The sequence below is a fragment of the Helianthus annuus genome, chromosome 8 (assembly GCF_002127325.2).
Source record: "Helianthus annuus cultivar XRQ/B chromosome 8, HanXRQr2.0-SUNRISE, whole genome shotgun sequence".
Classification (NCBI taxonomy): Eukaryota; Viridiplantae; Streptophyta; class Magnoliopsida; order Asterales; family Asteraceae; genus Helianthus; species Helianthus annuus.
Window position 1 is genome coordinate 103,358,029 of NC_035440.2, and position 12,582 is coordinate 103,370,610.

General features: G+C 42.7%; 2 protein-coding genes across 2 annotated transcripts; both read right to left on the reverse strand.

Annotated features, from left to right (window-relative positions):
- Positions 1-7,496: 7,496 nt before the first annotated feature.
- On the reverse strand, positions 7,497-10,045 carry LOC110870437. Its single transcript, XM_022119618.1, has 2 exons — positions 9,700-10,045; positions 7,497-9,505 (listed from the first exon to the last, which is right to left on the reverse strand). Exons 1-2 carry the CDS (start codon positions 10,043-10,045, stop codon positions 7,497-7,499), a joined length of 2,355 nt encoding a protein of 784 aa, XP_021975310.1.
- Positions 10,046-10,105: 60 nt separating this feature from the next.
- LOC110870438 lies at positions 10,106-11,050 on the reverse strand. The gene is made up of 2 exons (XM_022119619.1): positions 10,376-11,050; positions 10,106-10,270 (listed from the first exon to the last, which is right to left on the reverse strand). The coding sequence occupies exons 1-2, from the start codon at positions 11,048-11,050 to the stop codon at positions 10,106-10,108; spliced, it is 840 nt and encodes a 279-aa protein (XP_021975311.1).
- Between the last annotated feature and the right edge of the window lie 1,532 nt (positions 11,051-12,582).

A 12,582-nucleotide genomic window follows, 5' to 3' on the forward strand; every position in this document is an offset into this window, starting at 1 on the left:
TGGCGAGGGGAGACCAACTTCTGCTGGGATAACTGCTTCTGAGCCGTATACGAGGCTAAAAGGAGTTTCGCCAGTGCTCGTCTTTGGCATGGTTCGATGAGCCCACAGGATGCTTGGGAGCTCATCTACCCATCCTCTGTGCTTTGTGCCCAGTCGGGCTTTTATCCCCTCCACGATGCTTTTGTTTACGCTTTCCACTTGACCGTTGCCTTGGGGGTGTGCAACGGATGAGAAGGTATGTTCAATCTTCATTTCCTTCATCCATTTTTTAAGGTCTTCCGAGGCAAAATTGGTACCATTATCTGTGACGATCTTTAGTGGAAGACCGAAACTGCAGATGATATGCTCCCAGATAAACTTGCGCACCATCATGGCAGTGGTTGATGCGAGGGCTTTTGCTTCCACCCACTTGGTGAAATAATCGACAACCACGATTATAAATTTTACGGCCCCCGGAGCATCTGGGAAGGGTCCCACCATATCAATCCCCCACTGTTGGAAGGGCCAAGCAGTGGACACTTGGATAAGATCGTTTTAGGGGCGCAGGGTCTTTGGAGAGTGTCGCTAACAGGAATAGCACTTGCGCAGCTCCTTCAGGGCGTCGACATGCATCCCTGGCCAATAATACCCAGCGCTCATGATTTTCGCAACAACCATGCGTGGCCCCGCATGTATACCGCATATCCCTTCATGGATCTCTCGAATTAGGTAATTTGCGTCCTCGGGGTTCACGCAGCGCAACAAGGGACCTAAGAAGGATCTCCGATACAGGATACCGTCATTCATTTCATAGTGTAAGGCCTTGTGTTGGATTTTCCTTGCCTCTGCTTTGGTCTCTGGGAGTATCCCTTCTTGCAGATAACGAATAATAGGGGTCATCCAAGACGGTTGCCCCATTTCGATCACGTTTACCTGGCGCAGCAGGACTGATGGATTCTTGAGCACTTCGATTCTTACTTCCTTTGCAAGGTGCTGAAAGGAAGTTGAAGCGAGCTTGCTTAAAGCGTCTGCTTGTTTGTTTTCAGAGCGATTTATGTGTACCACCCTGAATGTCTTGAATTTCTGAAGCAGTTCTTTCGCTTGGTCTAGATACAGGGCCATGACATCGCCCTTTGCATCGTAGAATCCGTTCACTTGACTGGCTATCAAGAGTGAATCAACGTGCGCCTGTAAATTCTTGGCTCCCATTTTAATAGCGAGGCGCAAGCCTGCTAGAAATGCCTCGTATTCTGCTTCGTTGTTGGTGTTTTTAAAATCCAACCTGATGGCGTATGTAAATTCGTGCTTTTCAGGGCTGACCAGGAGCAACCCGGCTCCTGAGCCATCCTCGTTTGAGGCACCATCTGTGTATAGGAACCACAACCCTTCTGATGTATCTTTTTTGGGAGCTTCAACGACTTCACATTCTTTGACTTTTTCCGCCGGGACTTCTGTGATAAAGTCTGCAAGTACTTGACCTTTGATTGCTGGGCGTGGCCTATACAAGATGTTATGGCCTCCCAGCTCGATCGCCCACTTCGCTAATCGTCCGGATGTCTCCGGTTTTTGCAATATTGTCCCAATGTGGAAATTGGTCAGTACGGTGATGACGTGGCCTGTGAAGTATCTGCGCAGTCTTCTTGAGGCGTGTAGTACTGCTAGTACTAGTTTCTCCATCGTGGAGTATCTTGTTTCTGGATCTGTTAGCATTCTACTGACATAATAGATTGGAGTTTGAACCCCGTTCCTTTCTACAAGCAGCACCGAGCCCACTGCCTTGTCTGATGATGACAAGTATAAGATTAGTGGCTCTTTTTCGAACGGTGCGGTCAGCGTTGGGAGTTCGATCAAACACTCCTTCATTTGTTGAAATGCGCTTTTTGCTTCAGGCGTCCACCTAAATTATTGCTTCTTTACACAGTTGCGCAACGTACTTATGAAAGGGTACGATTTTGCGGCGTGATTTGACAGGAAACGGTTTAGCGCGGCCAGGCGGCCGGCTAACCTTTGCATCTCTTTGATTGTTTTGGGGGATGGCATGCGCTCTATTGCTTGGACCTTCTCTGGGTTCACCTTAAATCCGCCATTGGTGACTATGAAGCCCAAGAATTTTCCTTCTTCCATACCAAAGGAACATTTGGCTGGATTCAATTTCATATTCACGCTTCTCAACGAGTTAAAGGTCTTCTCGATGTCCTTCAACATTTGGTCCTCTTCAGGACTTTTCACAACCAGATCATCGATGTAGACTTCGATGTGCTTCCCGATATCCCCCGCAAAGGTCTTGTCCATCAGGCCGAAAGGCATCTTTGTGTAACAAAAAATACTGAGATCAGTTCTGAAAGCTGTCTTGTCTTTGTCTTCGAGCTTCATCTGAACCTGATGGTACCCCTTGTAACAATCCAAGAAGCACTTCCATCTATATGGCGCAAGGGAGTCTATTTTTTTGTCGATCTCAGGCAATGAATAACAATCCTTGGGGCATGCCTTGCTGAGATCAGTATAATCCACGCACATTCGCCATCCTCCATTCGACTTTTCCACCATTAATGGGTTCGCAACCCAACTTTGATAACGTACTTCTCGCAAGATTCTAGCTTTTAGCAGCTCGCATACTTGTTCATTCATTGCTTTTGTTTTGTCTGCCCCTAAGCTGCGCCTTCTTTGGACCTTTGGTTCAACAGAGGGGTAGGTGTTTAAGCAATGTTCGGTTATGTTGCACGGGACACTGGTCATGTCTGCCGGGGTCCAAGCAAAGATATCCATATTTCTGAACAGTAGTTGTTTTAAGTGCGTTCTTATATCTGACGAAATGGCGTGGCCAATTGTCACTGTTTGCTCTGGGTATTTACGGTTTAATACCCACTTTTCTGGCTCAATTGCTGAGACCTTCGCCGCTTTTGTTGGGCGCAATTCTTCGGTTGACATCACTTCCTTCTTGGCATAGAGGATTGCCACTCCCGTCTTGGTTGGGAACCCTATCACTGAATGAGGGGTGGAAGTCACCATGTTCAGCTCGCCTTGGGTTTCTCTCCCAATCAACACATCATGCCTCGATTTAACGGGCATCACCATGAAGTTTACGTTCGTTGTTCTTGAATGCTTCCCGTCAGAGAGCGTGACGGGGAAGCTGATTTGGCCAAGTGGGAAAACCATCTCGTTGCAAAATCCGGACAACGGATAATCAACTGGCTCGAGTCTCGCTTTGTCCTCTTCATCAAATTGGTTAAAACATTGTTCATAGATGATGTCAGCTGTGCTTCCTGGGTCAATGAACACATACTCCGTTTCATAGTGGCCGATAATGCCGGTAATGACGACGGGTCGGGTGGCGCGAGGGCCGCCGCGCACTACCGGGAAAATGACTTGTTGCTCTTGCCATGAAGGCTCATAGGGGCGCTTGCCTTTCTCTTTTGCACTGTATCTTGGTCCGTTGACCATATGGGTTTCTAAGCGCCAGACCTTCTTGTGGTTTCCTTCATCTTGGCGTTGAAGCTGTCTGGTTTCTTTCCGCACGTTTTTCACCAAGTGACTTAGCTTTCCGCTTTTTAGCGCCTTTTCAATCTCTTGGCGTAAACTATAGCAATCATCGGTCAGGTGTCCTGAGTCTTTATGAAAATCACAGTACAAGTTGGGTTCCCAACCAAGACTTGTCACGATTATGAGCGGAGTCCAGTGCTTGTCACGATTATCATCCTTGACTGCTTTCCTGTAACCGATTCTGTCGATTGTTTCACGCGCGTCTTCTCTATAGCGCGGCCTTTCATCGTGGCCCCTTGATCTCCCAGACTTCCAATCATTACCCTTGTATTTGTTGCGCTTGTTGTTGTCGCGCGTGTTCCCTCTGGAGAATCGATCTTCAGAGTAATAACTCTTGTTTCCAGCGAGTGATTCTTCTGTTTGCGCAACGATTTTTGCGGCTTCCATGAGTTTATCCCATTCTTTTGGCATTCCGTCTTTGCCCGTGATAGTTCTGATGAGACTATCACAGCGAATGGCTTTCTTAAAATGACAACGCATGAGTTGTTCGCTTACGCCACCTATCTCCAAACATTCTTTGTTAAAGCGGGTGATGAAATCTTTCAGACCTTCGCCATCTCTTCGCCAGATGTCTTCTACTTCAGCTGTGTCGCGTTGGTAGCGTCGTTGTTGGCTGAAGTAGCTCAAGAACTGCGTCTTGAAATCTACGCATGGTTTAATCTTTCCCCGTGGAACGCTGTCGAACCAGGCGCGAGCAGCCCCGGTAAGAGTTTGAATAAACAAGTGACACCACATAGGCATGTTCCAACCTCCCATGCAACCTACGCTTGTGAAAGTTCTGACGTGATCATCAGGATCAGTCAATCCGTTGAACTTCCCAACTGTCGGAGGTAGCTTTTCTCTTGAAAGCGGCGCGAGTGCGATTTTTGGGATGAACTTCGAATGCTCCGCAGCTTCCGCTGGCCGGTAGGCCAGGCGGAAATCTCTTTCAGCTTCTTCTGTGTACCCGACGTGTTGTCTTGGTTTGAAGTACTCATGATTTTTCGGCAAGCGATTGAAGACTGACGAGCCCTCGTCATCTTCCCAAGTTGGATCATTCGGGTTTGTCTCCTCCCATTCGTTGTTCATGTTGCGCGGCGTAAGCCGGCTGTGAACAGGACCTCTTTGAAGGTTTGACGGATAGTCGTAGTAACTTTCCGTTTCTCCCCTTGTGTCGCGCGTGTCATGTACGCTTAAACGTCTGGTAGGGGGAGGCCTGTTGATTCTGCCTTGGAGATTTGACGGTGGGGGCATCTGGCGTGCCCCCTGACTTTGAGGAGTGACCAAGGACGGTTCTGCCGTCAAGACTGATTGCTGCGCAATCAGAGATTGGTACGCCGCGTTGATTGTGGCGATATTCTTGGCGTACCATGAGGCTGGAGTTTCGCCTTTTGGTAGCCCTAGCAATGCCGAAACATTCTGAGGCGGTGTTGGGTTTGAAGGTCCCTCGCCGTTGTTTCCTGGGGTGACCGCCTGAGTGATGCGGATGATGCTCCCGCGCGGGCCCCCAGTATTGGTTACTTCGACTTCACCAATTTCTTCAATTTGCTGGGCTTGGATGTTTTGGATTCCTTCGCCCAGCGCCACATTAGAGTTGGCTCCGAAGCCAAACTCGGGAATGATTCCTTGACCAGTCATGATCGAAGGAAGAAAGATGTCAAAAACTCAGAAAAAAGAAGATGAAAATGGTTGTAGAAGAACCGGTGGGCGCCAATGAAGAAACACTGAACTAATTATGAGACTAATCAGTTTGGTTTATGTTTCTACCATAGTGGTTAATCTTCTTATGATTTATCTGAGCTTCGGCCTTGATGTTTAACCCTGCAAAACAGAACACCGTTACTCGTTTAGAGGGGAATATGGGGGTTTCGCTCTTAACCGGGCTCCGGCGTGAGAATAAGCGACTGCTTTGGGAGGATAATCAAGTATTAAGAGTGAGAGTAGAGGGAGTGGAATGTTTAACCTGTGGAGTGAGGTCTCTATTTATAGCCGGAGAGGTGTAAGAGGATATGGGCTGATGGGCCTTGGGCCGGTAATTGACAACATAATGGATATGTTCTGTCTCACTGGTGTCAACCGTTAGTGGCTTCTAGAAGCTCTCCGGCGCTGGCGCGCCTTGATTGGAGCCACGTGTCATTGTTGTCGGCCCTGTCGTCCTTCTGCCATCAGCAGACAAGTGGAGATCATGGGACAGATGTCTCCGTCCTCTGATTGGTGCCACGTAGGCGTCCTTAAGTACTTCTCGTCAGACGATCGTGGCGCACGATTGAACAGAACCTGCTGGATGTTCATTGGCTCCTTTTCTCTACCACTTGTACCCTTTGTACCTTCATACTCTGGGCCCGCGCTGCAACCTTTGTGTGAGTTGCGCGGGCTTGCAGGTAGTGAAGGTTCTTATCAGATTGCTAAGTGTCGTAATTGCAGCTTTATTCTGCCTGGACCTCGCGCCTCTTCGTGGGATGTGCCAATACGCGCGCGAGGTTGCCTTAGCAAGAGTATTGTTGAATAAGGAGTATGGCCTTGGCGCACCCTTAATGAAGGATTGCGCAGCTTTTTGGGGCCATACCCCTTCACTTATAAAGCCCCATTACATATGGTCTAATGAGCAAGTATAGATAATTAAACCATCTACTTTTGGGTACACTTCAAAATATCCATAGATTAAAATCTTTCTTTTCGTATTCAATATCAATACCCAAAAATCCAGATCCATATACATATACAAACAAAACATATTATCTTGCGTACTCTTTCTTATATACCATATTAGGTTACAACCCCGTGTATTACACGGGTTGAGAAAAATAAATATAATTAACATATGATGCAAATTATAATATATGATGCAAAACAACAACAACAATAATAATAAAAGTATTTTATGTGGTTTGGTAGATAATTTCTAAGAACACATTTATCACACTTCATGATAGCATTAGGTTAGCCGATTATCTTTTATGTAGTTTCATTTGTGTAACATCCTGATGTTAGAACTACATATTACTAATAATACATTTACCACGGAGGTAATAATAATAAAATCATGAATGAATTATTTATTGTTAATGTTATTATTGTTAACTATGAGAAATTATATTGAATAACTTATTAGTCAACCCAAAAATTTTAAATAGTATTAACCTAATTTAAAAAATAATAGAAAAATCCGTTTTGATTTAGAAAGATTTTTTTAAGAATAGATAAACCCGTGTAATACACAAGATTTTTAAAGATATAACATTTTTTTATTATTTGCTATATAAAATTAAATTTATTCAACCCGTACAATACACAATTTTTTTTAAATATAACTTTTTTATTATTTAGTATATAAAATTACATTTCTTCCACCCGTGAATACACAGGGTTTTTTCTAAATAAAACTTTTTTATTGTTTGGTATATAAAATTACTTTTATTCAACCCGCACAATACACGAGGTTCTTACAGATATAATTTTTTATTATTTAATATATAAAATTATGTTTACTCAACACATGTACTAAATGAGGTTTTAAAAATATATTAATTTTTTATTTAGTATATAAAATTACATTTTTAAACCCGTGTAATACACGGGGTTCTAACCTAGTATTAATTATATTTCTTTTTAGCTTTTTAGGTATTAATTTAACAGTAAGGGTAATTTTGTAATTTCGCATCCACTTGATACCAAAAACTAACCCTCATTCACGTCAGGGATTATCCGGAAACGAAATTGCAAAAGTTGGGAACTATAGCTGTAATTTTAAAAAGTTAGGGACTAAAAGTGAAAAATAAGCAAACCACAGGGACTATCCGGGCATTTTTCTCTAATAAAAAAATACACAAATTGTTAGATACTTAAAGAGAATATATTAAAAAGGAGTGCTAAGCCAACTCCAACAAGTACAACCAACAACAAAACAAGCTGCTAACTTTTTTTTTGGAAGGCGAAATTCATAAAACAAAACCGCGACGACTATCTCCAAGAAAGAGATAGACAAACGCAAAAAAATGTTACATCAACGGGAAAATAAAATTACACCAATTTCTCCAATCTATCGAACCCTCCTTGTGTCTACTTCTAAACCATATGAAACCCAAAGACTTCACATCCGAAACAATGTGAACTACATTCGAATCCACTCTGTTGAAAACCTTTTCGTTCCTTGCCTTCCAAATTCGCCAACACACGATAATGATGATGCCGTAGATTATCTTCTTCTTTTTCGATGGATAAATCAATTGATCTGTAATATGTAACACATCGGATAGAGAAAACACAAAGAATCGTGGAATTTTGCACCAAGAAGCAATAGCATCCAAAACTTCACACACTACCCTACAACCCGAAAAGAAATGGTCAACCATTTCGTCGATATCCCCACACAATCCGCATAAACCATCTCCTACATTGACATTTCGATGAAGGAGGGCATTTTTGGTGGGGATTCTATCCAAGCTAGCCCTCCACATGAATATATTACATTTGCTCGGGATCCACTTGCACCAATTATAAATCGTATTATCTACACTAGAATCGCTACCTTTTATCCATTTTCGGGCTTCCTTAACCGAGAAGTCTTCACCCGAATCCTGGTTCCAGGCCCAAGAATCCTCTCGGCCGCTAAGCTGAACTCCCGAAAGAACTCGATGACACTGAATGAGCTCGTCCACTTCAAGGCCATTATTCGGATAATGCTTCCAATTCCAGCAAATGGTGGGAGGGCTATTATGATCGAAAAATCTATCTGCCATAGTGCAACGTTTCCGACCCTCCAACCGAAACAAAGAAGGAAATTTAATCTTTAACGGTTCCGTCGTATGCAAAGGATCAATCCAGAATTTAATAGTCGAACCGTCGCCCACGACCCCTCGGACCATATTGACAAAGCCATTACCATTCACTTTAAGACTATAGCCGACTTTCACCAATCTAGACCAAACGCCTGAGAAGCGATTATTACACTGAATTGTTTCACATCTTCTATTCGAACCATGTATAGCGTCCACAAACTTCCTCCAAAGCGCCCCGTTTTCTACTCGATATCTCCACAACCATTTCAAAAGCATCGCGTAATTATTATCTTCCAACTTGGAGAGACCCAATCCTCCATCTTTTATACTTTTCGTAACTCTATCCCAAGCGACCCAATGTATCTTGTTCTTTTCATCACATCTTCCCCATAGGAAACGTTTGATGATAACCTCAAGCTTATTAATAACCGTGACCGGGGCTTTGTACAATAAGAAATAACACGACGGTAAACTTTCAAGAACCAACTTGATAAGAATAACACTACCTGCAATAGAAACCACACTTGCCTTCCAAGAAGATAAGCGCTTTTTGAATACATCAACCACCGAATCCCAATTACTAATTCGGTTCATATTGGTGCCCACTAAAATTCCCAAATACTTGAATGGAAAAACCCCCGATCTACAACCCATCCCATTTGCGCAAACTTCAATCTCCTCCACACTCTTCCCTATCCCAAATAAATTCGACTTGTGCAAGTTTATTCGAAGGCCGGAACACAAATGAAATATTCGAAGAATTCTCTTCAAAACATTAAAGTTGAATTGAGACCATTTGCCCATAACCATTGTATCATCGGCATATAGAAGGTGAGATATAATAGGGCCATCATTATTCAATTGCACCCCATCAAACATACCATTATCACAAGCCATCCTAAGCATCGAAGACAAACCCTCCATAACGATCAAAAATGAAAAAGGCGAGATAGTATCACCTTGTCTAATACCCTTTTCGCAATTGAACTCGAACGTAGGAGATCCATTCACAAGAACGGATGAACGAGCCGAATGTAACACACCCTTGATCCAATTACACCATCTATCCGGGAAATTCATTTGCTTCATAATCAATTTCAAGAACCTCCAATTGATATTATCATAAGCTTTCTCGAAGTCAATTTTAAAAAAGAATAATTCTTTGCCGGTCTTTTTCGCCCAGGAATATATTTCATTAATGATAAGCGGTCCATCAAGAATAAATCTCCCTGAAAGAAAGGCCGACTGTGTATCATGATGATATTACTCATCACCTTTTTTAGATGATTAGCAAGAACCTTGGAGATAACTTTACTAATCACCCCAATTATAGTAATTGGTCGATACTCGTTCAGTCCCACCGGATCTTTAACTTTAGGAATCAACGTTATAAAAGAAGATCCCGCTCCTCGGCTTATATTACCTGTTTCAAAAAACTTCTGCAACAACTTAACAAAATCATTAGCTAAAACCGGCCAGAACCGCTTTATGAATCGGAAATTAAAACCATCCGGACCCGGTGCCTTATCGCTCCCATAATCGAACACAGCTTCTTTGATTTCCAATTCAGAAAATGGAACCACAATATTCTCGGCTTCGACATCAGACAAGTTTTTAATACCATAGCACTCCAAAGTCGGACGGTCAGGCATCTCCTCAACAAACCGTTGCTTAAAAAAATGGCGAACTTCTCTTTTCACTTCTGAGGGCTTGAAAATCCACTTGCCATCGACGTTTAACCCCGGGATATTATTAGCAACCCTTCTCATGTTGACACAACCATGGAAAAAACTAGTGTTTTCATCCCCTTCCCGAGCCCATCAAACACGTTATTTTTGTCGAATATCTTTCTTTTTAATATCGCCCATTTCCCTAAGCCGATTCTTAGCTTCATTAAGAACACGCATCTCGGTTTCGGTCGAATCCCTTTCATCAATTAACTCATCTAGCTCACATAATTCAGCCTTTAAATTAAGTTCCTCTTCAATCTCTACCTTTGTCCAATTTCTTTGTCAGTCTAATATACTCTGTTTCAACCTCCTAAATTTCTTCATCAAGATAATATCCTTCGGCCCATAACCAAAGTCCTCCAAACACACTTTATCAACCACTTCACTTAACCTGTCCCTGGATAACCAAGAATTAAAGAATCTAAAATGTTTAGGCCCAAAATATTGCGCTTCAATCTTCAACACTAACGGGCAATGATCCGATTCCTCCCTAGCAAGAGCTCTATACTCTGCATTTGTCCATTCATTCACAAAATTCCATGACACAAGAATACGATCGATACGGCTACATTTATTTCCAGAAACAAAGGTAAACTTCCTACCTTTTAAAGTAAATTCATGCAATTCCACCTTATCAATGAAATCATTAAACTCATTAGAAACCAAAGCATTAAACCTAGAGTTCCTACGTTCTGACCGATCTCGCACACAATTAAAATAACCGCCAACAACCCAAAATGCATTATCTCGAACAATAATACCTTCAAGCTCGGCACAAAGAGATCGCTTATCCCTCAACTTTTGTGGAGCATAAATATTTATCAACGAAAACGCCTTCCCATCATCTTTCAAATAACCATGAATACATAAGAAAAATCTACTCTTTACCACCCTAGAAGCCGAAAATCTCTTAGGGTCCCATAACGAAACTAGACCACCAGAACGACCTGGCGCGCCAACCCAATCAAATTCAAAACTCCCTTTCCCCCAAAACCTCCCCAAGTCGACACCAACAAGAGACGCAAACTGTGTCTCTTGTAACATAATAAACCCAATTCTCTTTAGCACTTCTAAGCTTACGAATCCAAGTACCTTTATTGTCACACCCCCAAAATCCACCTGCGGAGTATCACCGCTTGGGAGCGTGACTGACCAGGATCAAGCCACCAATCATATAGAACGATGTATAAAGTAAAAGTAATTGTAATTAAACCAAACCAATCCATATGAAAGGTGTTCCAAAACATAAGTATATTATCACTGTTTAGCGGAAGCGTATAAATAAAACCCAACATAAATAAGTATGAAATGTCAAAAGTGTTTAACGAAACAATCACGATCCAAGCCCACAACGACCAGCTCCTCCCTGTGCAAGCTCCATGTAACTAACGACCTGCAAGGCATGTAACAGAGGATCAACAACTAGTTGAGCGAGTTCACAGAAAGTAAATGCGTAATAGTAAGTTCATTTGTAACATGTGGCTCTACTGGGCCAATATTACGTTCTATTGGTGGGGGCTTCCCATGTTGTATATCCACTAGACTATTTGTAACCATAAGTGTTCTTCATAACTCGAGAACAGTAGTACGTACAAGCTTTACGTAGGTTTTACGTAAGTATCCTTCACAACCGAGGATAGGGGTACGCGGGGGTTTACGTAGGTTTTACGTAAGTGCCTGACACAACTGAGGCAGTAGTGAGTACAAGTTCACGTAGGTTTTACGTGAGTGTCCTTCGCAACCTGAGGAAAATGAGTAGCAAAAGTATACGTAGGTTTTACGTATGTGTCATGCACAACCGAGGACGATGGTAGGTAGTCTAGTAACAGTGTATGTACGAATCTATTCAATCTCATTCCTTTAATCCCATTCCCAAGCCCTTGGGAATCCCATGCCTTAGTAAAAGTGTGAACTCACCTTGATTTGCTTGGTATGTTATTGCTTCTAGGGTTAATTAATGTTTAAGTCCGTTACTCACGACCTAAGGTACATTGCACATAAATCCAAGATAAGTGATTTCATTCAATTAGGGTTTACGTATCTTTAACATCAGTTGTAATCCGTGTGATGGTGGTGTACAGAATGATATGACGAGATTGTTCACACATACAAGATCATGCAATACCATTCAATAGCATACAGTCATATACAGAACATTCACAACATATGGAATTCAGTCTATGCATCTCAATTGAAAGTCTTGTTTCATCAGAAGTCAGACATCATATATCATATTGTAACATTAGGACTTTTAGTCATTCAATCAGGTAACATCATGTTTAACTCACAAGGGTTGAACATAACAACACAACAGAAGGCAAGACAACATTCCAGGGCAATAAATTCGGACCAAGGCCACATCAAAACCCTGACACACCCTTTTCCCCCCTTAAAACTCGGACAAAGAGGTTCCCTAGGCACAAGTTCGGACTAGGGGGTGGGGTTCCTTGCTCAAAAACTCAGACAGGAGGGTGGGGGCTTCAAGAGGTCGGACAAGAGGGAGGGGGCTGCCCCTTCTAAAACTCGGACCCCCCTTAAGTCCAAACAAAAAGTCGGACCCCCCCTCCTAGGGTTAA